General features: G+C 43.4%; 2 protein-coding genes across 5 annotated transcripts in view; both read right to left on the bottom strand.

Annotated features, from left to right (window-relative positions):
- Window positions 1-2,561: 2,561 nt before the first annotated feature.
- On the bottom strand, window positions 2,562-18,933 carry tefb (TEF transcription factor, PAR bZIP family member b). Of its 2 annotated transcripts, none has more exons than XM_017481636.3 (4): window positions 18,773-18,933; window positions 9,473-9,859; window positions 9,110-9,330; window positions 2,562-7,850 (listed from the first exon to the last, which is right to left on the bottom strand). In XM_017481636.3, exons 1-4 carry the CDS (start codon window positions 18,846-18,848, stop codon window positions 7,635-7,637), a joined length of 900 nt encoding a protein of 299 aa, XP_017337125.1. In that variant the 5' UTR covers window positions 18,849-18,933; the 3' UTR covers window positions 2,562-7,634. The 2 variants fall into 2 exon arrangements, with proteins under 2 accessions (XP_017337125.1, XP_017337124.1); XM_017481635.3 differs by lacking the exon at window positions 18,773-18,933 and adding an exon at window positions 12,144-12,445.
- A 955-nt stretch (window positions 18,934-19,888) lies between these two features.
- zc3h7ba (zinc finger CCCH-type containing 7Ba) overlaps window positions 19,889-26,780 on the bottom strand; it is a 23,461-nt gene continuing 16,569 nt past the window's right edge. For all 3 annotated transcript variants that reach the window (XM_017481593.3, XM_017481591.3, XM_047158882.2), the window contains 3 exons: window positions 25,933-26,066; window positions 25,488-25,657; window positions 19,889-24,493 (listed from right to left, as the gene is read on the bottom strand). In XM_017481593.3, the coding sequence (XP_017337082.1) occupies window positions 24,313-24,493; window positions 25,488-25,657; window positions 25,933-26,066 (485 nt within the window). In that variant the 3' untranslated portion in view covers window positions 19,889-24,312. The remainder of the gene's footprint in view (window positions 24,494-25,487; window positions 25,658-25,932; window positions 26,067-26,780) is intronic.

The raw sequence follows: 26,780 nt of genomic DNA on the forward strand, positions 1-26,780 counted from the left end.
TTTTTTTTTTTTTTTCTATCTGAGACGTCGGTCTTTTGTTTAAAAACGTCCTGTATCTGTGTTGTCCCCCCCCCCCCCCCCCCCCCCCATTGAATTAAAAAGAAAAGATGGTTTATTTTATATGTAAAGTTTCTCGATGACGAATAAATGGCTCTAAATGATAATGTATGATTTATACTGACACTTTGTCTGATGTCCTGAAACGCTGTGACCAGTTTCCTGTGCGTCTCCCACACTGGGAGCTTACTGCAGCATTTTCTTATAGTTAAAAAAAAAAATAAATGAATAAAAAACAAAAATACTTTGTAATAAAATAAGAAGGAAATAAAATTAAAGAAAGCATGAGAAATAAAGTGACCTGGTTGTACTTTCACTGCTGTGGGGTAAGCATCGAGTCATTTTAGCAAGGTTATAATACACAAAACAAATTCCTCTGCTCTCTTACGTTATAGCAGCTACAAACAGTCCTTCCCTCACACACCTCTCTTTTATTCTCTCTCTTGAAGTTAATGAGATGAAAAATTGCAACGTTTGTCATGTTTACAGAGAAACTGGAAATCTCCACCCTGAACTGGAGACTCCTTCCATGAATGTTAAAGAAGCCTTTCTGTAAGTCTCCTGGTGTGAATGAGCGGTTTCTATAGAAACGCTAACGAATGCGTTAATATAAACCTGCACTACTGTCAGAGCTGCTGTTAGAAAACTAATGAACACCTCCTGACCCATCAGGATCCAGAACGCAACGGCGCTGTGATGTAAATTTAGCGTGACGGTTTAGAACTCCGACTAGCCAGCTAGCTAGCGGAGTTTATCAAGCTATGCAGTAGCTAGGACAGTGGTTTAGCAGATGTTTTTACCTGACGAATCTCGTGAGCTGTAGGGTGCAGTATCGGATTCGTGTCGCAGCATTCGCTGCGCTAACGCACACGCGCTACACGTGATCACTTGATCAGCTGTGAAAAAGACGCGAGTGGGAGGTTACACACAGAAAGGGCCTACATTAGGGTGGACATTTTGAGTTTTAAAACGGTTCCACTGTTCCTGTATCTAGCGTGAGATCGGTTAATGTCTCCGGTTCTGATGTTAGCAACACATACTGAGGCACTAGATAGTGAAGTACATAGTGTACAGTGAGGCAATTTGAGACGGAACCACAGAGTAGAGTTCCTTAATCTGCAGAACAAAATGGAGGTCAGTGGAGAGAGAGAAAATGCGTAAGGAAGCACTCTTGTGTTTTATGGTCTATAGAAGCTGCCGTGTGTGTGTGTGTGTGTGTGTGTGTGTGTGTGTGTGTGCGTGTTAGCTGCACATATGGATGGCTGGTTTTGTCCTTCACCCCTCTCCATCATACTCCTCCACCTCATGTCCCATAAACCTTTACTGCACTTTTATCTTCCACTATTCATCTCTCTCTCTCTCTCTCTCTCTCTCTCTCTCTGAGTCCAGGTTATGCTGCAGATCATTTGTTTCTTCTTTTCCACGCTCTGTGTAATAATCCTTTACTTCCCTCTGTGTAATAATATCCTTCTCTTCCTAGTGTTCCTCACAGCCCATATCTCACATTTCAGCACATGCCTTCCTCTCATCCAGCTCCTCTCATCTTTTCCTCCTTCCATAACGCTCTCTCTCTCCTCCCAACCTCCTTTCATCCATGCAACCATCCTTCTTTCTTCCCATCCCTTTCATTTCTCTCTCAATCTTTCCACTTTCCCTGTCTCCCTTCTCCCCTCACTCATTCTTCCATCTCGCCTTCTCGTTCTCCCCTCACCCCTCGATCTCTCCTCTCGTTCTCCCCAAACCTCCAGCTCCCCTCATCAATCTACATCCTATCATTCTCTCCTCACCCCTCCATTCCTCATTTCATTCTCCTTCACCCCTCCCTCAACTCTCCAATCGTTCTCTGCTCATCCCTCTACTTCCCCCCTCTCATTTTACCATCACCCCTCCATCTCTTCTCTTCCCCCTTACCCGTATCTCTCCTCACCTCAATCTCACCTCTCCTTGAAACCGTCTTCACTGATTCCCATTGTCCCTCTCTTTCCTCCTGGTGCTCCCCTCATCTCTCTGTACTTTGCTTTCTTTATTCCTGTCTCTTCACTGTTTCAACTTCGTTCTCTTATCTGCTCTTCATCCATTTTCTCTCTCTCTCTCACTCTGGCAGGTATTATGTAACCCTGCTTTTGGGGGCGAGGCTGTTTGTTATGTAACCCGTCTCACTCGTGGAATACTAATGAAACAGACAATAGAGAAATGTGCATTCTCGGTAAGTGCTGTGTGTGTAACTGGGTCTGAAGTAAGAAATAAAATAACAGTGTGGTGTGATGAAGCTGAGTTACTGTTACCAGCCTGAAATGGATTACTTTATGATGTCACGTCCCAAAATGTTTTACTCCTCTTACACTACAGAAATTTGCAAATAATTCCAATTCATTTTTTTTTAAATTAATGACCCTCTGTGCATGTGTATGAACTTTGTCCTTCTTATATTGAGAGTTGCAGATCACATATCCCCACGCCCTCTGAGTGTGATGTCATCAAGAACGGCCAATCACAAAGCAAGGTCAATGAATGCAAAGTCCACTTTATTGTACAGGACAACGTCTGACGTTATGCAACACTTTTTTTTTTACTACAAACACATAAAATCTAAAATCGTTACATGACACTACAACAAAAGAGCAAAAGAATTCTTTCTTTAAAAAATAAAAAAAAAGATTGTATTTGGGTGAAACGACGCATTAGTGCTACATGTCACAGGGTTTAGTGGAAGAGATTCGTCGCCACACGTTTAAAACCTAAAACTTGACCACAAAACTAAACTATTCTTTTTTCCCCACACTGTTGCGTCTACGTACCGATGAATATAAAGTAGATCTCAGTACTGTAGAACACAGGAAAGGAGAAACAGTTGGAAGAAAGAAAAACACAACCATTTTTAAAAAGAGGATTTCATTAGCACGTCGTTACACATCAAAGGAACACGAAGAACACAGCGTTTGTGTTATGTGGGTATATATATAATTTTTTTTTTTTAATGTCACCCGTGATTGTAGTGATATTGAGTGGACGCTATCGATATCGAGAGTCAAGAGCATCAAAATGAACAGACACGGTTGCACGGTCCTCACTCGCTCGTATGTGGGAATTTCCCACCGGTCTATCCTCCGTGTCTACCAGAGATCACGACGTGGCCTTCGCCAAACGTCGCGGATCTGTGATGATCGTCCCTTTCTTACACCCCGACGGGTTCCCTCGCTCTCTCGTAAACTCGCTCGCATGGAAAATATCTCGGGCTTTGTTGGGTGGGAAGTGTTTCAAATCACATACAAGGATAAAACCATGTAACGTGCACGCTGCCTTAAACGACCCTGTTTACCAAAAAACAACAACGACAACAACAAAAACACCGTAGTGTGCTACTCTTTTAAGGTACGAGACGGAATAAGCATACATCTTGTCCGGTGTAAACCAGATGAAATATCCCGTATCAGTCGTTAAGATTGAGAAGTGGAAGCCCGTCATCGTTCTTCTGTTATTTCTAACCTTCTTTTGAAGATCGTTATAAAAGATCGTTGATAAATAAATAAATAATGCAATCACATTGCAAATTTGATAAGATTAGAGATAATCCTTTAGTCTGTGTTATATTATATTTATTTATATATATATATATTATATACACACACCACATACAACTCTAGTGCCAGATCACTTCCTGTTGGACATCAAGTGCACTACAGGGAATGTCCAGGATGTTCTTCTCCATCTTGGTAGTGCACTTTTACAAGCTGAATTCTAAATTAACACTCATTAGATACACTACATGGACAAAAGTTTGTGGACATCTGACCATCAGACCCATACGTTCTTTATCAAACGTCCCGTTCCAGATTGATTCCGTCTTTACGGTTATAACGCGCTCCACTCTCTTCTGGGAAGGCTTTCCACTAGATTTTGGGGCGTGGCTGTGGGGATTTTGGGGCGTGGCTGTGGGGATTTGTGATCATTCCGCTACAAGAGCGTTAGTGAGGATGAGGTCAGGTGCTGATGTTGGGATGTCGAGAAGGCTCCAGTTCCAGTTCATCCCAAAGGTGTTCAGTGGGGTTGAGGTCAGGGCTCTGTGCAGGACACTCCAGATCTTCCACCTTCTTCCAACCTTCACGCACCACGTCTTCATGGAGCTGGCTTTGTGTACAGGTGCATCGTCACGCTGGAACAGTGTTTGGGTCTCTTAGTTCCAGTGAAGGGAAACCGTAACGCTACAGCACACAGACGTTCTGTACAAATCTGTGCTTCAAACTTTAGCAAGAACCACATATGGGTGTGATGGTCAGGTGTCCACAAACTTTTGGCCATGTGTGCAGTGCTCCATGTATCGGTCCCTTCAGGATTCTGCGAGCGCAGAAAGGAACGCAGAATCAAGGAAACTCCACGACATTCGCAGGAGCTTGCGATTTTTCAAAATTACCGCAGATTTTCAGACGATTTAGGCCGAGACTCCTCGTGTGACGTCGTCACGACGTGCGTTCAGTCACAGCCCTCTTCGATTCACGTGCGTTGAACATGCGTACGGCTAAAAGGTCTCGTTTACCAACAAACACCACTGTGAAAGGTCGCGCAAGACAGTTCAGTGAAACTGCGATTCCGCCAATTCAAGTAGTTTTCCGTAGTTTGTTCTTTTCTGAAAACGATCTGAATTGGCGAAACGGCCTTTCACGGTGACGTTTGTTGCTAAACGTTTGTTGCTAAACCTGCGGTTTCGGCTGCAAGCTCCGAATATTGCGCCGTTTGCTTGACCTCGTGTTCATTACCCGCGATCGCAAAATCCTGAAGGGATTGATCGGGATGCATCGCTCCACACCTTCGAGCGCACACGCTGTATACAGCGAGTAGAAAACCGCCTGGGATCCAGCCTCACAAGACAAAAGACTTGATTTGACCTAATCCGTGATCTTTTTTCATAGACTCACGTGATATCGCTCACTCTCTCTCTCTCTCTCTCTCTCTCACTCTCTCACACACACACACACACACACACACACAACGTGCTTTCTCTCTCCTATCTTGTCCTGTCCTGAGTGGTCAGTGCATCCACACAACGCCCCCTGTTGGAGAATCTATTTATCCCCTGTTTAAAAAGCGGAATTCTTCCTAACTCGTAGCCTGGAAGTAAACATGAATCACACTGTATTGCCTGGGGGTTTTTTTTTTTGGGGGGGGGGACAAAAGTCCACTGATCACAGTTTGATTAAAAATCCCTGAACAACAACTCCATTATATTCGTCATTACATATCATCTATCTTTTTAATTTTATTTTAAATATAGATCATAGGATCTTTTTTTTGATCAGATATGGTGTACACGTCACTGACGCACGAGACGCGGAACAGTAGGCATCGCTTAAGGGTCACTCATCACTACGGCGAAAGGGGCTCCACTTAGTAAAGGTAAATGGAAGAAGAGGATTTTCGAAGGACTGGCGTATTTACGAAGATTTCATCCGAAAACGTCTCTTAAAAATAAGTCCGGCGTCTTCCTCGTTTCTGTTTAGCAGTAAATATGCGGAGTGAGCGGAAAAGGTGGCGTCGTATAAAGATTGCGCTCGTCGCTGAGAATAACAGTCCCTGCCTTACTCTGATAATGTGCTGCTGCCTGTGAAGCTGCCCGTGTGTGTGTGTGTGGAGAAATGATAGCAGTGCTTCAAAACAGAAAACTAACTGATTATTACTGTATTATTCAAATAATAATAATAATAATAATAATAATAAAAAACCACAAGCACGCTGCTTATTCTTTTCTTACAGAGCCAAAACCACACAATCACATGATCGGGACAAAAAGGGAAGAAGTTGCAGGTACACACACACACACACACTCTCTCTCTCTCGCTGGGAGAGCGAATAAATAAATCAATCTGCTCCTCACTCGCCACACTCGGGTCATGCTGGAGTGCGAGCTTCACTCCAGAGGAGAAAGTGGGACAGGGCGTGTAGTTCGTCCTCGCGTTCGCAATCGTAACCGGTTTCTCACGAACGAGACGGAAATGAAACCGGATCTCTGACACAACACGGCGACGGAGAATCTCCGGTTAGGTGTTCAGTTCCGTATTTCAACTGAGGGTTCGTACTTCTCATTCGCTTCAAGCGGTTCCTCGTTCTAGGAATGATCCGAGTCGAAAGCTATTACGGTTTGGGTTCACGTCACGAGTATATACAGGGTGTCCCGACGGTCTCCGGATATCGGCCACATCGACACTTTTCAGCAAAACGGAACTTTATTTACAGAAAAAACAAAACAAAAAAAACCATCCTGTACATGACTGCTCTCGCATTTCACTGCAGGAACACACGCACGGTGTCGTCTCACCCAGCCTCCTAATCCAGCCGTGATTGATTCCAATACGTTCTTCTTCTCTCAAAGGCCGTCTGGAAATATATATATATATATATATATATATATAATATAATATAAACCAAGTATGAAATATTTTGGAAGACATTCTGCTAAAAAAGTGTTCCTGTCCCCCGTGCATGGAGACTGTAGGGACGCCCTGTATAAATATACACACACACTACCGGTCAAAAGTTTGTGGACACTCGACTGAACCCTTTACCGTGATCGTTAAAAAGCTTTTGATCTGCAGGTGTGTGATTAAACGCGTGAAACCTCATCTAGCAAAAATAGAATTCCGTTTCTTTTCATTAGAAAACTAACATTTTATTTACGAATAAATCTTTAATTAAACGGACGACTCGGGGTGAAATATTTCCGAAAAGCAGGTGATAAGAGTCCGGCATCGGTGTGAACGCCTTCATCTCGGGGAAATTCCTCAAGAAATCGCTCTAGAAAACGCCACGGATACATTTCTGGGAATTCTAGGCGAAAAGCGCGTCTAAAAGGCGAATGATGTGAAATTATTTCGATTTATTTTGGATTTTTTTTACAATCAGGACGTAATTCCCGTCGTTCCGTTTGTTTTATTTGTGACCGGCGTGAAATGGTCAGGAAGAGCACAGTGCTGTTCTTCTACGGGGCGTAACTCTTCATTAGCAAGATGAAAACCCGACGCTGTAACCGTCGGTTACGCTTCTTTCCAAAAAAAAAAAAAACACCGCTTGAAAAGAACTTCAGTATTGTTTATGATCTAAAATCTCCATTCATTTCATTTCTGTTATAAGCGTGCTGTAACCTGTGGTATAAATGCTCCACCGACCCCCCTCCGATAAAACAAACAAACAAACAAACAAACAATAAATGATATAAGTATGATCTAATAAAAGTATAAGTTTCTGATCTTATGAGACGTCAGGTGATGAGTAGGATGTTGTACATTATTAAAGCATGTAATAATATTATAACTGATGTTTTTGTGTGTGTATCCCTTTAATAAAGAGAAATGAGAAGTACCCCGGGGTGATCCTGTAAAGATCCTTCACCTGTGTAATTCATAGTGAGAAAAATATCCGGAACAATTCCAGTGTAAGCTCTTTTCTATTCGATACTTCCTCACCTTACGGTCTACAAGCGTACACTTCCACTTACACTTCTGCTGAATTTACCCATGATCCCTGTGTGAATATTTGACGGATAGTTGATCGTGACGGTTGTTGATGACCCTGCCGTGTGTCTGTCCTTACAGAGGGCCGTACTTGGCCTCGTAGAGAGCCATGATCTTCTTGCAGCGGCTGCAGGTCTTCCTGAGCTCGGCCACTTCCTGACGCAGTGCCGCGTTTTCCCGCTCCAGGAAATTGGCGCGCACGGCGATCTGGTTCTCCTTTACACGCCGCGCGTCCCGCGAACGCTTCGCCGCCAGGTTGTTCTTCTTCCTCCTCGACCAGTACCTTTCGTCCTGAAGGGGAAAAAATATATATATTTATATATAAAAATACACGGATGAGGGGTTACGCAGCTGAAAAGAGAGGCGTGAAATTTCTCTGTCTCTCTCGCACGCTACGAGAGACACGGAAAACATCCGGAAGAGAGATGCCGCAGTGAGCAGGAACGACCTCCGGGCGTGTTGTTTCATTTACGAGTCAGGTTCACGTCAGCGTCGGGTTTGTACGAGTGCGAGCCTCGACTGAAAACAGAGCCCGATTTTTGCTCCGTGAATAAACACGGATACGGACGACTTTCGACCTCGACTCTGTCCTGACCGTCCGGAAAATCTAGGACCACCGGGAAGCTGAAAAACAGCTCACGTCGTTCTCCAGGGAACGAGAGCCAAACACAACAACCGCCATCTGTCTGATGCTCAGCGTAAACAGTTCCACATCACCATCCAAATATGGTCCAAAAACTAGCTGAAATCCAAAACTGAGGAAAGTGGGGCGTAGAAGTCAAGAGAACACACACACACACACACACGCCGATTATTATCTAGAAAGAACTTTGGTGGTATTCTCCTACAGCTCCAAAGCGAGAGCAAACCAGAAGTTAAAACAGACGTTCGTAGTACAACAGATCTCTAACTGTCCTGCCGAGACGTGCGTTAAGATGATAAATCAGGGAATCGGGAGCTGAAATGGTGTACGGCCCTTTCCTAAAGTATTGGAACGGCAAGGCCGGCTCTATTGTTTTTGATACACGTCAAAGACATTCGGGTTTGGGATCAAAAGACGAGCATGAGACGACAGAGCGGAATTTCAGCTTTCGTTTCCTCGTGTTTACATGTAGGCGTGTTAAGCAACTTCAAACATGGCACCTTTTGTTTGAACCCACCCAGTTTTTTTTCCAAGTGATCAAAAATACGGAAACATGTGACCGGCAGGTGTTTCTTGCTGCCGGGGCGTGTCCTGTTAAACTGACTGTTTAAAGAATCGACAGCTCTGAATGTCTACTAGTCCTAGGTTTGGCCCGTGGAGACCGCATTTGTTGTTAATAAAGGACAAACCAACATGAAGACCAGAGAGCTGTCTACGGGAGAAAAGCAAGGCATTCGCTGTACGTTTCGGAGCTCGGTGCTAGCCTTAATAAACCGGTTAGTAACGTCCAGAGCGGTCATTTTCCATTTTAAAGCGTGCGTCGTGACGCTGAATGGCATGTACATCCGTGCTCAGGACGTGTTTAGGAAGTTGGGAAAGAAACAGCAGGAAACAGGCAGAGTCTGACCTTGGCATCTTCGGGAATGAACACCTTCTTGGCCTTCTTGATCATGGGCTGCGGTTTGAGCTCGTCCTCGCTGAAGCGGTGTTTGCGCGGGTTGAACAGCTCTCCTCCCGGAATGCTGGACAGCACCAGGTCCGCTGGGTCTGGCTGGAAATTCACACTCACCTCGATCTCCTCTGGGTTGACTGGAGACGGAGTGGCGCGCTCTGGCTTATCTTCGGGCTCTGGAGGGGGAGAACCATTTGAATTATTATTATAAAACCAGTTTAATTATCCCGTCCTGGACATCACTGTGTATAAAAAGGGGTTTAACTTTGTGAAATAAGTCTTGAGTTCTCTTTTGTGTGTGTGTGTGTGTGTGTTCACCTGTGGCATTCTCCATCACCTGCGCCTCAGCTATTTCACTCTCGTCCTCCCCTTTTATCTTCTGCACTTCTGCAGCTTTTTCTGTTTCCCCAGGCACCTGTGGGACGGCCGCCGAGACTTCCGGGACTGCGGGGGAACCTTGGGCCTCCTGCTCCAGGCTCTTGTGCAGCTCCTCCTCCAGAGCTGCAGGAATTTGATTCTCCAGCAGGAACTCGTCCAGGTCCATGTACTCCAGGTGGAAGTTCTCGCCGTCGTACGGGATGGTCTTGTCCCAAATCGTGGGAGTGAGCGAGGCCGAAACTCCGCCCGCGCCCCCGGATCCTCCACCGCCTCCATCTCCGCAAGACTCCCCGTCTCCGATGGAGCTCAGCTTCTCCTTCTCTATCTCTGCCATGGACACAGAGCGAGGAAGTCCCACAATGACTAGGCTTATAATAATTAAAACTACTCCTTTTATGATTTATTTATTTTTTTTACAAAATTCACACAATAGCGTACTACGTAAAGAATAACACACTCGGGGATGCACCGTTACAGGAAAACCATCAGCTACAAGGACGTGTGATGAAGCGGAGTTACTCTGACCACTCCGTAACAGCGTGTTGTTTTATAGCGTTTTATTCCTCTTATACCACATGCAACTTACAAAGAATTGCAATTTTTTTTCATGAATAAACAACCGATACCTCGTACTTTATATCCGTTAATAGTTACACTTAATGCTGTGGAACGTCTACGACGCGAGGTCGTTCGAGTTAAAACGGCTAGAACCGTTGGATCTCTCACCAGCTTTCTCTTGAAGTCAATACGACGTTGTCAAAGTTGCAGCTTTTCCTCTGATTCCTCCGTTTGTTACAAAGCGCTGACACTGAAGACTCCTTACCAAAATGCAAAAGAAACGTCTACTTACTCCTGTATTCCTGGGAAAAACCTAAAACACCTAGTACAAAAGCAACACTGAAAGGTATCTAAACATCCACTGTGTCCCAAACATCACTCTTCACACTGGATTCATGTTCCTCATGGTGCATTAAAGAGAGACTAGTCTTTTATTTATTTATTTTGAAAGATTAAGTAGGTTTGACATTTGAATATTTAATATACACTGACTATAATTCTGAAAAGATATCGTGACTGTTATTTTCAGAGGTGCGTACAGTGTCGTCTCGCTGGCCGACCGATTGTGAATTTCACCCATAATGCACTGAACATGAAACAGCAGCATGTCGGTTAACAAGAACATCAGCTTCAGTACAGATTCGACGAGTCTGTGGAGCCGTACGTCCTGCCGGACGGGTAGTGCACTACACCGCGCCATTACAGCGTCCTGAACAACATGGACGCCATTATTATTATTATTATTACATACAGACTAAATAATACAAGGACATTATTGAATGCAGTGACTGTTCATGGATCACCCCCCCAAATTCGCTCGGTTTGGAACAAGGTGCTAAAAGCACGTCCATGGATTGCGATGTTTTATCTGGGGCTAATTTAAAATCCACAATCTCGTTTTAAAGCTAATTTTTTTTAAAAAGTAAACATAATCACGGTCCACAAGCAGACGCAACGTCAAACAAAGGGAAAGTGTAGGTGAAGGTGAAGTGAAGGTGCAGACTACACCGTCTGTGGTAGAAACTGTACCGATATTACAGCGATTCCACTCAAAATGCTTCTTTCTTTTTTTTTGGCGTAGGCAGGCTAGCGACACCGTCATCTTCCGAGAGTGTGTTCGGACGGACCAACGAGACTCGAGACCGTCCATTCGATGTGTTTTTTTCCCCCTGATGTACCATCGTAACACCAGGCAAACTTGGAAGAAACTGGGAGAGGGAAAAAGTGGATGATGAATAAGGAATTACACCGTGCTGAATATTTTGGTATACGAGAGCGCGGTCCAGAGTGTGTTGTCCCCCTTACATCACAGCGATTCGCCAACTATTACAGTGTTAATTATTTATTAATGAACGGCGACGCCGCAGACACACTCAATCAGAAATGTGTGCGCACCACAGTCGACCTGTTCCCCATGCTTCGGGTGCATTATTCATTTGTATTATTATTATTATTATTATTATTAGATGTAGTTGAGAGAGACCTGGCAACCCTGGGAACAATGTTCAAAGCACTGCATGTAATGTGATACATGGAGTTTATTTCTTGCCCCATGTATAATGTAATATTTCTACAGACCGAAGGAAGTTTAACACAACACACACGGTGCACGTGTACAGATACAGAGCTCGAGGAATGGGGAAAACAGCGTTTAAGTTCAAATCTTGGTGGGTTTTATGAGGGAGAGGAGGGGGGGAACATGCTAGATGGAGTATATTTTACTGTAAGGTTGCCTGTTTAAAACGAAAGCAAAACTGGAGAACATTTTATTGTTGGGGTTATTTTATGGAAAGAAGTGCTCTCTCGCTCTCTCTGGTTGTTTCTAACACCTTTTCCCAGCTTGTCCCTTATCTAGTATATTGAAGTTGTTTGAGGGTTAACGCATGGATCAAACCCATGGATCATAAACACTAACAGGCTTCTTCACTTCTCTGTTTATCTTCTGAGACCACATGCTATATGACTAGCCTGTAGCCTGCTACTGGACACTCCACAGTTCATTCACAGACCTGCATTTCGATACATAAATAAATAATAAATAAACAACCCTCACCATCATCCCCGTCGTCGAGTATGTTAGGCGGTAGGATCTCCATTATCTTCTTCAAAACTAAAGGCAAAGGCTTTTGCGGGCTGCTGTTGCTAGGAGCAACGGAGAGAGTAACCGTCGTCTGTCCGGGCATAACTCAACACCGCAGGCGATATTGTGAGGAAAATACGGAAAACAATTAAGACGACGACGGGGAAAGGTGGTGTACTGTATTACCCTTAAAGCCCCTGCTCGAAACGTTGAGGCTGGAACAAAACAAAACAATACGATAGAACAGCGCGCTGGTTGGCTAGCTCTTTCGCCGCGGCGTGAAATTTACATCTTTTCACATATTCATAATACGTGCGCGCTGTTAAAGCAAGTCAAACGCCTATTGGTCCAATAACTTATGAATAATAATGAGTTCTCGCACGCCTATTGGTCAGCGTAAAGGCAGCGCGCGAGCTTCTTTGAGCACAGGAGTGAAAAAGCGCGGGCGCGTCGCCTCTCAGCTTAGCACGCGCCCTGTCAGGGAACCGTTTAATTAATTATGTGAGGAAAAGAGTAATATATATATTATTATTATTCATACCGAACTCGTTAGTTTGTTTTGAAATGTGTGGGGGGTTTTGTGTGTGTGTGTGTGTGTTTGTTTGAGCACCTCTCGTTTCACAAACACGTGCCGCGCGAGTCTCGTGGGATCACGTGACCGAAGGTTGACGTCATGCATCGAGCGCGTGGACTTGAACGTGCGTCTGCTGCATCACTGTCACCGCAGTGCAATACATTGTTATATGATTTCTGTTCCACGTTCCAACACTCACTCACTCACACACACACACACACACACACACACACACACTCCAGTAGCAAGCAAAAACACACACACACACACTCCAGTAGCAAGCATAAACGTATGCACGCTCACACTGCATACGCATTCAAGCAGATATGTGAATGAGCAAACGCTTACATACATACACACCCTCCAGTAGCAAGCATCAACTTATGCACGCTCACATGGTCACACTGCACGTGCATTCCCGCAGATATGTGAATGAGCACACAGACACAGGGCTTTCTTTACTGCTGTGTGAGCAGGAACAGCGTTTTCTCTTGCATCCCTCCTTGTCTACACTGTGCTTCAAAACATGCAGTCACTGTTAACTGTACAGCGGGAAAGATTCAGTGCATGAGCCTTCACGTGTCCACACACAGCAGTAATGAGTAGCAGGTCTACACATAACTGCTGAGGCACCTGCCCTCTCTTTCTGCTATAATCACAACCGCACGTGCACACCACCGTTTTACAGAATTCACTTTGGTCTAGCCCTTCTTCTCTGAACTGTGCAGAATGTTACCAAAAAAAGGTCCAGTTGTCCGGGGATGACACTGACTTTAAAGCCCCCACTGTATCATATCTTCGTTTTATTTCTAAACAACACTGATGCAACTATAGAGGAATCTTCCTGATGGAGGGTGTGTCACTAATATGAACTTTTTGTTTGAGATTTACATTTATGGCATTTGGCAGACGCCCTTATCCAGAGCAATTTATCTAATTTATACAACTGAGCAGTTGAGGGTTAAGGGCCTTGCACAAGAGCCCAGCCGTGGCAGATTAGTGGTGCTGGGATTGAACTCATGACCCACTGAGCTATCACCACCCCACATTTGCAACACTTGAGATGAACACAGGATATACTGTGCCCTTTGAAAGCACTGGAAAGGCAAGGCCGATTCTTTTGTTTTTGCTACGCCCAGTGCTTGTGCAATGGCTCTGACCGATTTCCCCTCTTTTCTCAGCTTCAAAATGGCTTGCTTTTCTCCCATAGACAGCTCTCTGGTCGTCGTGTTGGTTTGTCCTTTTTAAACAACAAATGCAGTCTTCCCAAGCGAGACCCAGGGCTCAAACCAAGAGCAGACATTCAGAGCTGTTCATTCTTTAAACAATCAGTTTAACATGGCACGCCTGGGCAGCAAGAAACACCTGCCAGTCACGTGTTCCAATATTTTTGAAAAACGAGTGGGTTCAAACAAAAGGTGCCATGTTCGGAGCTGTTTAATACGTCTAGATGTAAAATATGAGGAAATGAAAGCTGAAATTCAGACTAATCGTCTCATGTTCATCTTTTGATCTCAAACCCAAATATCTTCAGTGTGTAGCGAAAACAAAAGAGCTGACCTTGCTGTTCCGATATTTTCGGAGGGGACTGTAAATACTACCACTAACACGACATAACATGACTAATTACAAAGAAAAGGTGGACACGGGTACTAACATTCATTGTGGGTGTGGCCAAGGCAATTTAGTCAACAAAGAAAACCAGGAAGTAAACATTGAATTTTTCTCCCATTCTCACAAAGCTCAATCATGTTCTCCATTTTCTCATTGAAATTCAGGTCAGTGTAAGTTACATACTCTCACCATGTTACCTGATCTACATGCCAAAACACACTCCATCTGAGATTGTACTCAGGCCACATGTCTGTGTAAATATCGGCACCCACCCATCAGCCTCACTTTGATCAATTATCCACCGTAAGTCATTATTTTATACTAGCCATTGTGGACTTATTTTACATTTTGCTAGAATAAAACACTAGTTAATAAAGTTAGTTCATTATTATTTATTGATATTTCGACTACTTTTTTCAGGCTTAAACGCAAGATTAAAGGTGGCGGTCTAGACGTCTTGGACGTTTCTACTCAAAAAATGAATAATCTGGCAACCTTGGAGGCATGAACTACAGGTATCACAAAAATCGACTTCAGCAGCTGTGTAACCTGACTCTGAATACACATAAGCGTATACACGTTCCTCAACATAAATACTGAGGTAACTTTTGGACTCAAGTTGCAGACTCTGGATACAATCCATAAGAATTAATGACTTACCATTAACGCATTAATGCACAAGTTCAATGTTTGGTCATGTCGATTAACGCTGTAAATACTGTTAGTTAGGGAATCTTCTAAAAAAAACAAAACAAAAAAAAACGTGTATGTAAGTGTAACCTGTAAGTGTATTATGGGTATTTTATTTCTTTTGGGGAACGAGATTTGGACTCCGTCCCACAGAGTGCACAGGGTATGCTCAACTATGCTTTCAGACACGGGTATAATAATGGAAAATCCTCCGAAGCTCTAGTGAATGATGTGCAGTTTGGACGTGATTGCTGTTTTAGCGCTTCACTACCCATTTAAGTGACTCGCGTGTTGACGTAGTGGCCGAAATCTCTGAAAGGCATGCTTATGATCATCCATATGAAACATTAAAGCCTAGTAGAGATGTTAGGAGTCAAATGTTCATGAGCAGACGGGAGGAGAATGATCCGATCCTGACGCGCTGCACTTTCACACTTCTGATGCCTGCTGAACCTGAACAGGCGGTGTGTCAACTTTCTGACTGGGCCGAGGGAAGTCCGGTTCTACCGGTTCTGCTTTTAGCACTTCTCAGCCAATGACACGCATAATGACTATAATAATATAACCAATTTTCTTACATTTCCTTTCGGGAAACAACCACTTGTCCTTTTAACATGTTTACACACAACTGTGCAAGCAGAGGTGGGACGTACTTACTGGAAATAACTACTTTTATATATATATATATATATATATATATATATATATATATATATATATATATATATATATATATATATATATATATATACAGTGAGGGAAAGAAGTATTTGATCAGATTCCAAACTCTCCACCATGGCCAAGACCAAAGAGCTCTCCAAGGATGTCAGGGACAAGATTGTAGACCTACACGAGTCTGGAATGGGCTACAAGACCATTGCCAAGCAGCTTGGTGAGAAGGGGACAACAGTTGGTGCGATTATTCGCAAATGGAAGAAGCACAAAAGAACTGTCAATCTCCCTCGGCCTGGGGCTCCATGCAAGATCTCACCTCGTGGAGTTGCAGTGATCATGAGAACAGTGAGGAATCAGCCCAGAACTACACGGGAGGATCTTGTCAATGATCTCAAGGCAGCTGGGACCATAGTCACCAAGAAAACAATTGGTAACACACTACGCTGTGAAGGACTGAAATCCTGCAGCGCGCGCAAGGTCCGCTGCTCAAGAAAGCACATATACATGCCCGTCTGAAGTTTGCCAATGAACATCTGCATGGTTCAGAGGACAACTGGGTTTAAGTGTTGTGGTCAGATGAGACCAAAATGGAGCTCTTTGGCATCAACTCAACTCGCGTGTTTGGAGGAGGAGGAATGCTGCCTATGACCCCAAGAACACCATCCCCACCGTCAAACATGGAGGTGGAAACATTATGCTTTGGGGGTGTTTTTCTACTAAGGGGACAGGACAACTTCACCACATCAAAGGGACGATGGACGGGGCCATGTACCGTCAAATCTTGGGTGAGAACCTCCTTCCCTCAGCCAGGGCATTGAAAATGGGTCGCGGATGGGTATTCCAGCATGACAATGACCCAAAACACACGGCCAAGGCAACAAAGGAGTGGCTCAAGAAGAAGCACATTAAGGTCCTGGAGTGGCCTAGCCAGTCTCCAGACCTTAATCCCATAGAAAATCTGTGGAGGGAGCTGAAGGTTCGAGTTGCCAAACGTCAGCCTCGAAACCTTAATGACTTGGAGAAGATCTGCAAAGAGGAGTGGGACAAAATCCCTCCTGAGATGTGTGCAAACCTGTTGGCCAACTACAAGAAACGTCTGACCTCTGTGATTGCCAACAAGGGTTTTTCCACCAAGTACTAAGTCATGTTTTGCAGAGGGGTCAAATACTTTTTTCCCTCATTAAAATGCAAATCAATTTATAACATTTTTGACATGCGTTTTTCTGGATTTTTTGTTGTTATTCTGTCTCTCACTGTTCAAATAAATCTACCATTAAAATTATAGACGGATCATTTCTTTGTCAGTGGGCAAACGTACAAAATCAGCAGGGGATCAAATACTTTTTTCCCTCACTGTATATATAAATATATATATATATTCAAGTGTCATTGAGTATAATTGAAAATGTTTGTAGCGGTACTCAATTACTCAATTTTATTTAAAAGTACATTCTAAGTGCACAAAAGTGTTCCTCAAAAGTTCTTTAGACGGTTAATGGTTCTCGCGCCACTCTTCTGAAAGGAAAACCCTCATTTTATAGTTTGACATAAAATCTTTAAGGGTTTTAAGATCCATTTACAGTTCAAGATAACATTTTATGAGACATTAATCATTTGCTACCAATCGAGTCGGTGAGTCTCTGTTCGGGTGACCTTTATTCACACCGTATCTCTGTGGAATTCGGGATTCTGACTGTGAATGTTCCACGTAAACAAATCTGAGAAACGTACGTGTGTCTGTTGACACGTTTTCTGTAAGGACACGTTTCTGGAACATTCACGGAAGGAGTCTCCAGTGTCAGCGTAACAGTCCGGAGTTTACGCGTTACAGTTTCTCGGTTTCTCATTTTTATTTTCTTATTAAGTCATTAACGAGAGAATATAACAGAGAGGCTGGAGAGGAGACGAGTGCTTTTATAGCTACTATAACGCAGCACAGAACACGAACTAACTCGTTTGACGGACTCTCTAAATTAAAAATGAAACGTAACTAAAAACAATTTTTTAATTTTTTTTTAGAAAAAGTGTGATGTTTTGCTTGTTAATAAACAAACACTACTACTGCTAGTTTATGAGGAATAAAACACTTCAGGACGTGCTGTTATTGTAAAACAATCAACTTCTGATTGGTAACGTCACACTTTCCTGTTGATTACTTTCCTATAACTGCATGACATGGATCGGTTTATTTTAAACAAGAAACTAATCTTGTAAAAAGAAAACAAATTGGAATATTTGAAGACAAAAATACAAATTCCGAATACAAAAATATCATGTAAAAATATATATTTTTAAAACCCCAGCAGCACAAGCCCCAAGACTATTTGTGACCTAATTTTTTTTTGATTGTTTACATGGCGCTGTGCAAATAGTTACGCACATACTGACCAATGTGAGACCATTTTAAAATAAAAATAAATAAAAAAACTCCTGACTTCTAATACGAGATAACTGTAGTTATCGTGTACTTACAGAGTTTGTTTGTTTGAATATTTCAGTACATTTAAGTAGATACTTTCAAAACTGTACTCAATTTGAAAGTTTGTAAAATTAAGTGTAATTTTTGTGCATTTTTTTAATTATTATATTTTTGACCCCATTGTGTGTGAGACTCCTCAAGAGTCAGATGTCTCAGAGTAAACTAGGATCATTTCTCCTTCTTCCTCATGTCCATGTCCCAGGTCAGATCTTATTATAGTAAGCAAGTTCTTTCTGAAAATATCTTTATACAAGTTATAATATCACCATATAAATACATATATATGTATGTATGTGTGTGTGTGTGTGTGCGTGTGTGTGTGGTGGGTATATGTGTGTGTGTGTGTATATATATATATATATATATATATATATATATATATATATATATATATATATATATATATATATATATATGGATAGATAGATATATATGGATACATATGTGTGTGTGTGTGTGTGTGTATATATATATATATATATATATATATATATATATATATATATATATATATATATGGATAGATAGATAGATATGGATAGATAGATATATAGAAAGAAAGTTTCTTACCCCCTTCATCACTCCGGTGCTGCAGGAAAGTTCGATAAACCTGCTCGATGTCTCCCAGATCCCCGAGAGCAAACATTTCAACACAAAACTAGAACTCAACTGGTTGTGCGTCAGAAAAACAACCAACCGCCTGAAGTACCAACGCAGCGGAACATACTAAACATTGTCCACCGTCACTGCGTAGCGAGGAGACACCGCCTACCTCATTAATATTCATATTCACTAACACCACTCTTTATGAGTATCTACCATATAATTAGACTTTTTTTTTTAAGTCCAGCCTTTCACCGAGTAATTCAGTACACCGGTTTTTGTTTTAAACCAAAATATACTCACTTTTATGGTTCAAACAGGAAGCGACTCTCGCTGCGTCATGAATATTCAAATTAACGCAGGAGGTACACGCCCATCAGTACCCTGCGTAATTAATTATTCGTAGCCGGCGCTGATGATTGGCCGTAAAGGACAACTCTGGAAAACCTACTTTTGTAGTGTACTTCTCCTCAGCATTTCTAGATTCTTGTATATACTATATTTAGCATTTAGACAGTTCATTCAACAAGACAACGCTACACAAAGTGATTAAAAGTTATCAAATTATAGCTGACTAATGAAATAAGGGTAATGTAGCTAGGCTAACAAGTGATGAAAGCTTATAGCTTCTTGTTTAGCATTGTGCAGATTACATCCCTAAGCCATTTTTCTTCATTTCTTTATTTTTTTACCCCACACATTACAGGTAGCCTGTTGTGACTTTGATTCGAGTTCTAATGAGGTATTAAGGAATTAAACCCTCAGTGTCACGCTGTTATAAAAATAATCAACAGCATGGTGGAGCGATGAAGTTACTGTAGATACCGATTATGTTTTATTCCTTACCTATATCCGTTTGACACTGGAGACTCCTTCATTAAAGGATGATGACGTTTTTGTCTAAAACATCCTGTTTCTGTACTTGTTTAACTTTGTACTACATTAATCTCCCTATCAATCTATCATATCATCATATCATCCATTCATACCTTCCTATCTATCTATCTATCCATCTATCTATCTATCTATCTATCTATCTATCTATCAATCTAAATAAATAAAAATACTTTCAAGGACAGTCCATTCTTTTATAAAAATATTTATTGGCATATTATTTGGTCCATTGCTTGCGGTGGTTTACATAAAACCCAAATACACAGTTTCACAATAATGGCAATGTTAAGAAAAATAAAGAGAATTTGTAAAAGAAAAAAAAAAAACCCTCAAGCCATAGACAGGAAATGTAGACACATCAAAGGCTGTGCTGTGGGAGGTTTCAGTATAGTGGAGGTTTCACACCAAAGACTACAACATGGTTATAATCACTCAGAGCAGGGTAGTGGTGGCGTGGCGGTTAAGGCTCTGGGTTACTGGTCAGAAGGTCAGGGGTTCAAGCTGCCACTGTTGGGCCCTTGACCCTCTCTGCTCTGGCCCAAACCTCCTAACAAGCTGGAATATACGAAGAAATGTATACGTGACAGATAAAGGCTTCATCAGACAATGGACAGTGAGCACTTCCTGTGATGAAGACGAACGAAAACGTTTCCCTTTGACAAAACGTGATTTTAAACGAAATCTTCTAACCGGCACTAAACTGCCATTTTATCAGCTCCACCTGTTTGTAATCAAGTTACGACCACGCTTTTGTCACCATGGTGTATCTGAATTCAATTAAATACCGTATCGATGTCAAACTGAATTCCGTCGACTGTTCCCGTTTACTGAGAAACTTGACTGAAAAAACACGTGAGCTCGAACTTGTCGCGATGGAAACCTTTACTTAATACTGTTACAAAAAAACCTGACACTGGAGACTCCTTAAAAAAAAACGTCCGATAAACGTTACCTCACAGAAAACATCACCATTTCAGTCACTTATTATTAACTCTGATTAGGTGGAACGTCCACCGTACACGTCTCTCTGAACGTGTCGTTACTATAGAAACGAGAAGGCGCTCGAACGAGAGTGTTAACATAGACCTGCAATTTGAAGCTGCACCTTCGGATCAAACAGAACCAAGAACTCGGCAGGGCAGCGGTGCGATGAGCCTGTATAGGATGTTTTCTCTTGCGAGACCGATTCTTTCTTGTTCGATCGGAGTAATTATTTCTATAAAGGAAACAGACACATTTATCCGATCGTTCTTGTCTTTAAAACATTAAGGAATGAACAGAAGTTTCACTTCCGAGTCAAATACCGCTTCAGGTAAACAGGTAATTCTTTTAATCTCATCATACTGCGATTCCCGCTTTAATCTCTAACGAGCCGCCGTGTCGGACGTTTTCGAAAGACGAGGACGTCGACCTCCTCGGCTTTTACGGGTTTCCCCTCAGAGAACAGACAGACTGCTGAGAAACTTGAAGTGTACTGAACGTTCAATCTCTTCATGAAGCAATGGACATAAGACTCGAACCAACGAGCGCCTCGGTTTTCTTATCTGTGAAGCGCTGGGACAAACACGATAACACTTTAAACATCACAGTTGCGCGTCAGCAGAAAACGGCACAATGACTCGTTTCCACAGGATCGTGAAGCGGACGTTTAGAAAGGGCGTACGGGTGACCTCGAATTCGTCGAACGGATTTCGTTGACGCAGTTTGGTTAACGCCGAACACCGGGTGAGGTCTATCAGGAGAACACTGATCTCAAAGGCACTGTGATCATTACTGAAGGCACGCCGACGCCCAAGCGAAGGAAGGAAGGAGTGAGCAAAAACGATGACGATTAAACAACACCGTACCGTACAACGCGCGCCGGTCACCGTGTGGAAGAGATCGAGAAATAAACGCAGTCCCAGACCATGTGGGAATCCTGATATCTATCTGGAAAAAAAAAAGCGCAAGAGTGAACGGTCTTTAATATCAGTTCAGCAAATAATCAAATCGCATCAAATCCAAAAAGCCCAACGGATTTTTATCCCCCACACGATTTCTCCGCAGACGCTCCTGTAGCTAAAGAGTACCGAGAGGCAATAGCTAGTACATACGTAAAACAGCAGCTACGTCTGTATTTAGTCAAGAATGAAAGACTGTGTGGTCACGGTGTGGTGGTGTAGCAAAATAACCCACAACGTTACGAAGTGTCCCGTTCCTCTTATCCGAGAGCAGTTCGTCGACGATTACACCGTTCAATTGATTAAAGAACGGAACGTTGCAGTTTTATCCGCTCACTGTTATAGTTTGTCTTTTCGCCACGTCATTTGAATCGGTTGGCGCGTGTAGAACGTTCACCGTGTGAGTGGGCCGTTACTATAGAAACGAGAACGTACGAGAACGCGCAGCCGAGCTCCTCAAAGACCTGCTGTTCTAGGAGATGAATCTTCCGACCAATCAGAATGGAGTATTCAACGTTTTTACAGAGAAGCGTGCGAGTGTTTGACGATGCTAACCCGGCAGCTCTAGCGACATATGGCTACGCTCCAGGTAAGAGAGGAATCTGCTCCGTTCTCAATCAGGCCACAGTGTGTGTGTTGCTGCATTACTCGGGCGCTTCGTGGTTCTTCTGGATTTGGCTCTGCTCCGATAAGAGCGAGAACACCACCTGCTTCTGCTCAAACCAAGCTGGAGCTGAAAATCAGCTCTGAGAATAAACAGGTCAGGGACGACGCGACGCGAGCACGGAAACGCACGACCGGATCCGTCTCCTTCTGCGCACCGCATCACAGCAGACAGGACCTCCTGTTTATTTGGGTTTAGAGAAGACGGCTCTTATCCTCATGATCTTATCAGCGAGGACACGTCGTCGTCTCTGCTGTGTGTCTAATATATGGCATCCTGGAATTCCCTTCGCACGAACACCACACACACACACGCCAGATTGATCAGAAATGTTGCCAGATGTTTTTCTTTTCCTGAGAAAATCTGTGGGGTTTTTTCCCGTTCATGTTTCCTGTCACGCATCACGCAAACACACTAATAATATATACGTGTGTTACATAGATTTTTTATGTGGGTTTATTGGCACAGAGTCGCAAAATCAAACAAACTCGGCAATATGCGCACATCACCGCAGATCCGGGATGAGACGAGACGAGACAAAACGCGTGACGTCGAAGCCCCTCTTCGGTTCACATGCGTCGAACGTGAGTACAGCTAAACGGTCTCGTTTACCAACAGACACCGCTGCGAAAGACCGCGCCAAACCATTTCAGAAAAAAACATAAAAATGTAATATTGCAATTTCAAGTAGTTTTCCATAAAAAGAAAAAGCACAACAAAAAAACTTCAGAAAGTCGCAGCACAAATTTTTGGGGAAAAAAAAAAAAGCAGCAAAATGCAAGCAATCAGAAAACAACTCGGACTGAATAATATCTAGAAACAGGCTTTAATAATGTTCGATTTGATTTAAAACAACGTGTTCGAGATATTTCTACGCGCTCCGGTGGTGTAAAGCTAATTCCACAGACTTTAGAGTTGATGAATCTAGCTACACGGATCGGTCCAGTAAAGTCCAGGCTACCTATCACCGCCCTAGGGCTGTTTACTCACGACCGAACACGTCACGCCCCAGGTGACGTCACTTCACTCGGTTTTCCGTTATCGAGTTCCGGATGAAACCAAGCTCAAGCTTTAGAACTATGTGAACGTTAAGTTTTCCACTTAAAATCCCGAACTCCGCTCCGAGACCCGCGAGCAGGTTAATCCCGCCCGAAACGAGTAACCGAACGGCGCCTGGGGTTTTATTAAGTTTATTGGTTTATTTAAACCTAACTGATCGGGCAGCCATGTTGTTGTTGTTGTTTTTCACTGTTATGTGCCACAAGCTCCTCCCCTTCTGTTCTGATGGTGCATGATGGGACGGTTTAGTTCAGATTACATGTAAATCTATGGCACTGGAGAATGAGAAAATAACCGGCGAGTGTGTTTTTTTTTTTTTTTTTTTTTTTTTTACAATGAGAATTAAGATTTAGGCTCAATGAAGCTTTAGGATCAGCCAGTAAACAAAACAAAACAAAAAATACCAGTATGATCATAAGACTCATCATCATCATCATCGTGGTTGTTTCTGTTAATCTGCTAATCCTGTTGCATTGTAATAAGAGCAGGAGAGCATTTTTCTAAGGGTTATCTGCTAGTTAGTGCACGTCGTACAGAACGTTACGGACGACAGAGCTGGTCCCTGACCGCGGCGCTGGCGGTGTAAGCCGGGCAGTGCATAGACGTGATGTGCTGTACCGCTGGGGTGCGGTTTAAAACGAGGCTTTAAGGACACGAGAGGGTGTGTCCTGATTAAAAGGAAAGGATTGTAGACACTAGAGGCACTCGACTGTTCAAAACAAATCTGCCAACGATAGCGGGACAGCACTGGGGACTCGACGAACCGTCTGCGAGCGCGCTGGAAGGAAAATGTGAATATACGTTTATTTAAAAATAATAATAAAATTCAAAGAATGAAAATCTATTAAAGAGAATACATGCATGGCACTTCAGTGTGTGGTGGTTCGAATGAATGCAGAAGTGTGTGTGTGTGCGTGTGTGCGTGTGTGTGTGGGTGCGTGTGGGTCTTCTCAGTCCAGCAGGAGGAAGTTGTACTTCCCGAAGTCGTAGTCGTTGGGGGCGATGAGCATCTCAGCCCGCGCGCTCTCCAGCCTCCTGCGCAGGAAGTCCCGCCTCTTGCGCCACTCCTGGAGCTCCTCCTCGCTGTGGGCGTAGTCGCAGCTCATGCCCTCGGCACATCCGCTTTCCAACCTGTCAAACGTTCACATCACTCGCGTTAAAATGAAGAGGCCACGTCGTCCCGTCCCCAGACTTCTGACCTTATTTCAGTGTTATTACACACCGAAGAGTACAAGACTAAATATTTATTTACTTTAATGCCAGGGTAGATGCTAGCAAGATCTCCAACGCGTGTACTTCCAGAAAACGAGCACGCTGTTTGTTTGTTTTTACCTAATTATCATAAAACCACCAGGTGTCTGCAGATTAGTCGTTTAGCTGGACGGGGACGAGGGAGGATTGACGGTATTAACTGCACTTTAGGCCCGATCTGTGTGCGTAATCCATGCTGTGTGCCAACAGAGCCTTTCAAACGCCACACGACCGGATCCTAATCGCAACTCTTTCTCTCGTGGCGTGTCGGCCGTTTGCTTTGTTAGACCCGTTCTCAGGTTACACGGATAAATCCGGTGTGCGTCCCCACGTCTCGTCTGCTCTCCTACAGCCTCGGTTAAAGTTATCGGAAGAGTAGAATTATAAACGGCTGCATAACGAATCGTTCTGAGCGCTCGGGTTAACATACAATGACCAAAAAAATTCATGAAAATAAAAAGCACGGAGATCTCGAACAAGCCTGATGGAAGATTCATCTGAGATGAAATACAGTTCCGAGACCAAGAGATCTCACCAATCTCAGAACGGTCTCAATCTCAATGGGCGTGGCCTAATATTCTAATGCGAGGTGCTTGATTGACATGTCTCCATCCTACCAACATACCCCTCGTTCACTTTCAGTACTCGTCGTGGATCCTGGGAACGCTGAGGCACGAATACATGCTGGACTGGAGGGCCTTGCAATAGGATGGCACTCGCACCACACTCGCGCGCACTTCCTCAATTTAGCGTAATCAATCCATGTTTTTGGGGAGGTGGGAGGAACCCCACACAGACCCTAACCCGAGCTGGGGATCGAACTGGCGGCGCCGGAGCTGTGAGGTCACAACCTGTTATACCGTTAGGCGTGTACCTGGGGCAGAGGGAGAAGTAGGGTCCGGGGAAGCGGTGTATCCAGGTGAGACTCTCCTCCTCGCCCACTCCGCTCAGCACGCGCTCTTTGTGCCTCTCGGACGAGATGTGCTGCTGCCACTGACGCTCGCTGTTACTGTGTTTCCCACACAGGCGGCAGTGGAAACCGTCCTGACACACAAACACACAAATGAACACCTACAGCCACGTACAGAGCACGTGATCGTGATGGTGGAGACGCTGAAGCAGACTGAAAGCGTTTGAACTTCGATCATAAATCATCGTGGAAAAACATTTATCTGGGATCCAAAATGCAGCCACATTGCCGACTGAAGACGTTTCTCACAGTAACTCTGCTCGCCTGGACTTTATCAAAAATAAATAAATAAATAAATAAATAATCTGTGAAAGCGTCTCTAGTCGTAAGGTTTCACACACAAACTCACAGCAGCTTCTGCGAAGTCTGTCGGCATGGTGATCTGCTTCTCCTCTCCGAACTGGGACGCCGAAGCGCCGTCGAGTCGCTTGTTCTGATTGGCTGTCGTCAACCACACGTCGTAGACCTGCTGCAGGTCCCGCACTACAAAGCAAACACACACACACACACAATGCATTCAGAGACCGTCATCTCCGTAACACCGCTGAGACGCAGAGAGGCGTACTCCTACGAAACAACGATTAAGGTTTTAAAAACAGATACTGAATGAAAACGTAATGCTCGATAAACAGTACTGACTGTACCATGAAAATGTGCTGTACTTTTTAAAATGAAATAAATATATAAATATTAATAATTAATTGATAAATAAAAGATACACATCCAAACTGAACCAAACAGTAACGCTTCAAATAACAAATAAAAACAGAGACATCCAAAACGAATCACAAAACACTTCAAATAACGCGACAAAATTAGTCAGTGAGGTTTGTTATTTCGCCTCTAGAGGCCGCTCTCGTCCTGTATAATGACAGCGGACATTTCTCGGCCGCTCTCGCAACCGGGAAGAACCATCGGTTCCAGCGACCGGTTATCGGTGCTGATTAATCAGCAAAACCGATCAATCGTCCGATCTCTACTAATAACCATAATAACTGAAATCAGCTTCTGGGACGAGTAAACATTCGATTTCAACAAACTACCGTCAACTTACACCGAGTTTCCTTACCGACACGCCCACGACTCAAAGGAAATCCCGAGTTTCCCCCGCTCGTAATTTCGAGCTTGTGGCGGTGTTCGTGTGCGCTCGACTGGTAAATACGATCTTTCCGACATGACTCGGACGCACCACCTGAC

Source organism: Ictalurus punctatus, chromosome 12 (genome assembly GCF_001660625.3).
Source record: "Ictalurus punctatus breed USDA103 chromosome 12, Coco_2.0, whole genome shotgun sequence".
Taxonomy (NCBI): Eukaryota; Metazoa; Chordata; class Actinopteri; order Siluriformes; family Ictaluridae; genus Ictalurus; species Ictalurus punctatus.

What these genes read in the sequence shown, in the direction of transcription:
- tefb (XM_017481635.3), bottom strand. Translation starts at nt 12,273, where the DNA reads ATGCCCGGACAGACGACGGTTACTCTCTCCGTTGCTCCTAGCAACAGC. An exon ending in ACTCGACGACGGGGATGATG is followed by an intron (nt 9,860 to 12,143) that starts GTGAGGGTTGTT and finishes TGTCCATGGCAG; the next exon opens with AGATAGAGAAGGAGAAGCTG. An exon ending in GGTGATGGAGAATGCCACAG is followed by an intron (nt 9,331 to 9,472) that starts GTGAACACACAC and finishes CTCCCCCTCCAG; the next exon opens with AGCCCGAAGATAAGCCAGAG.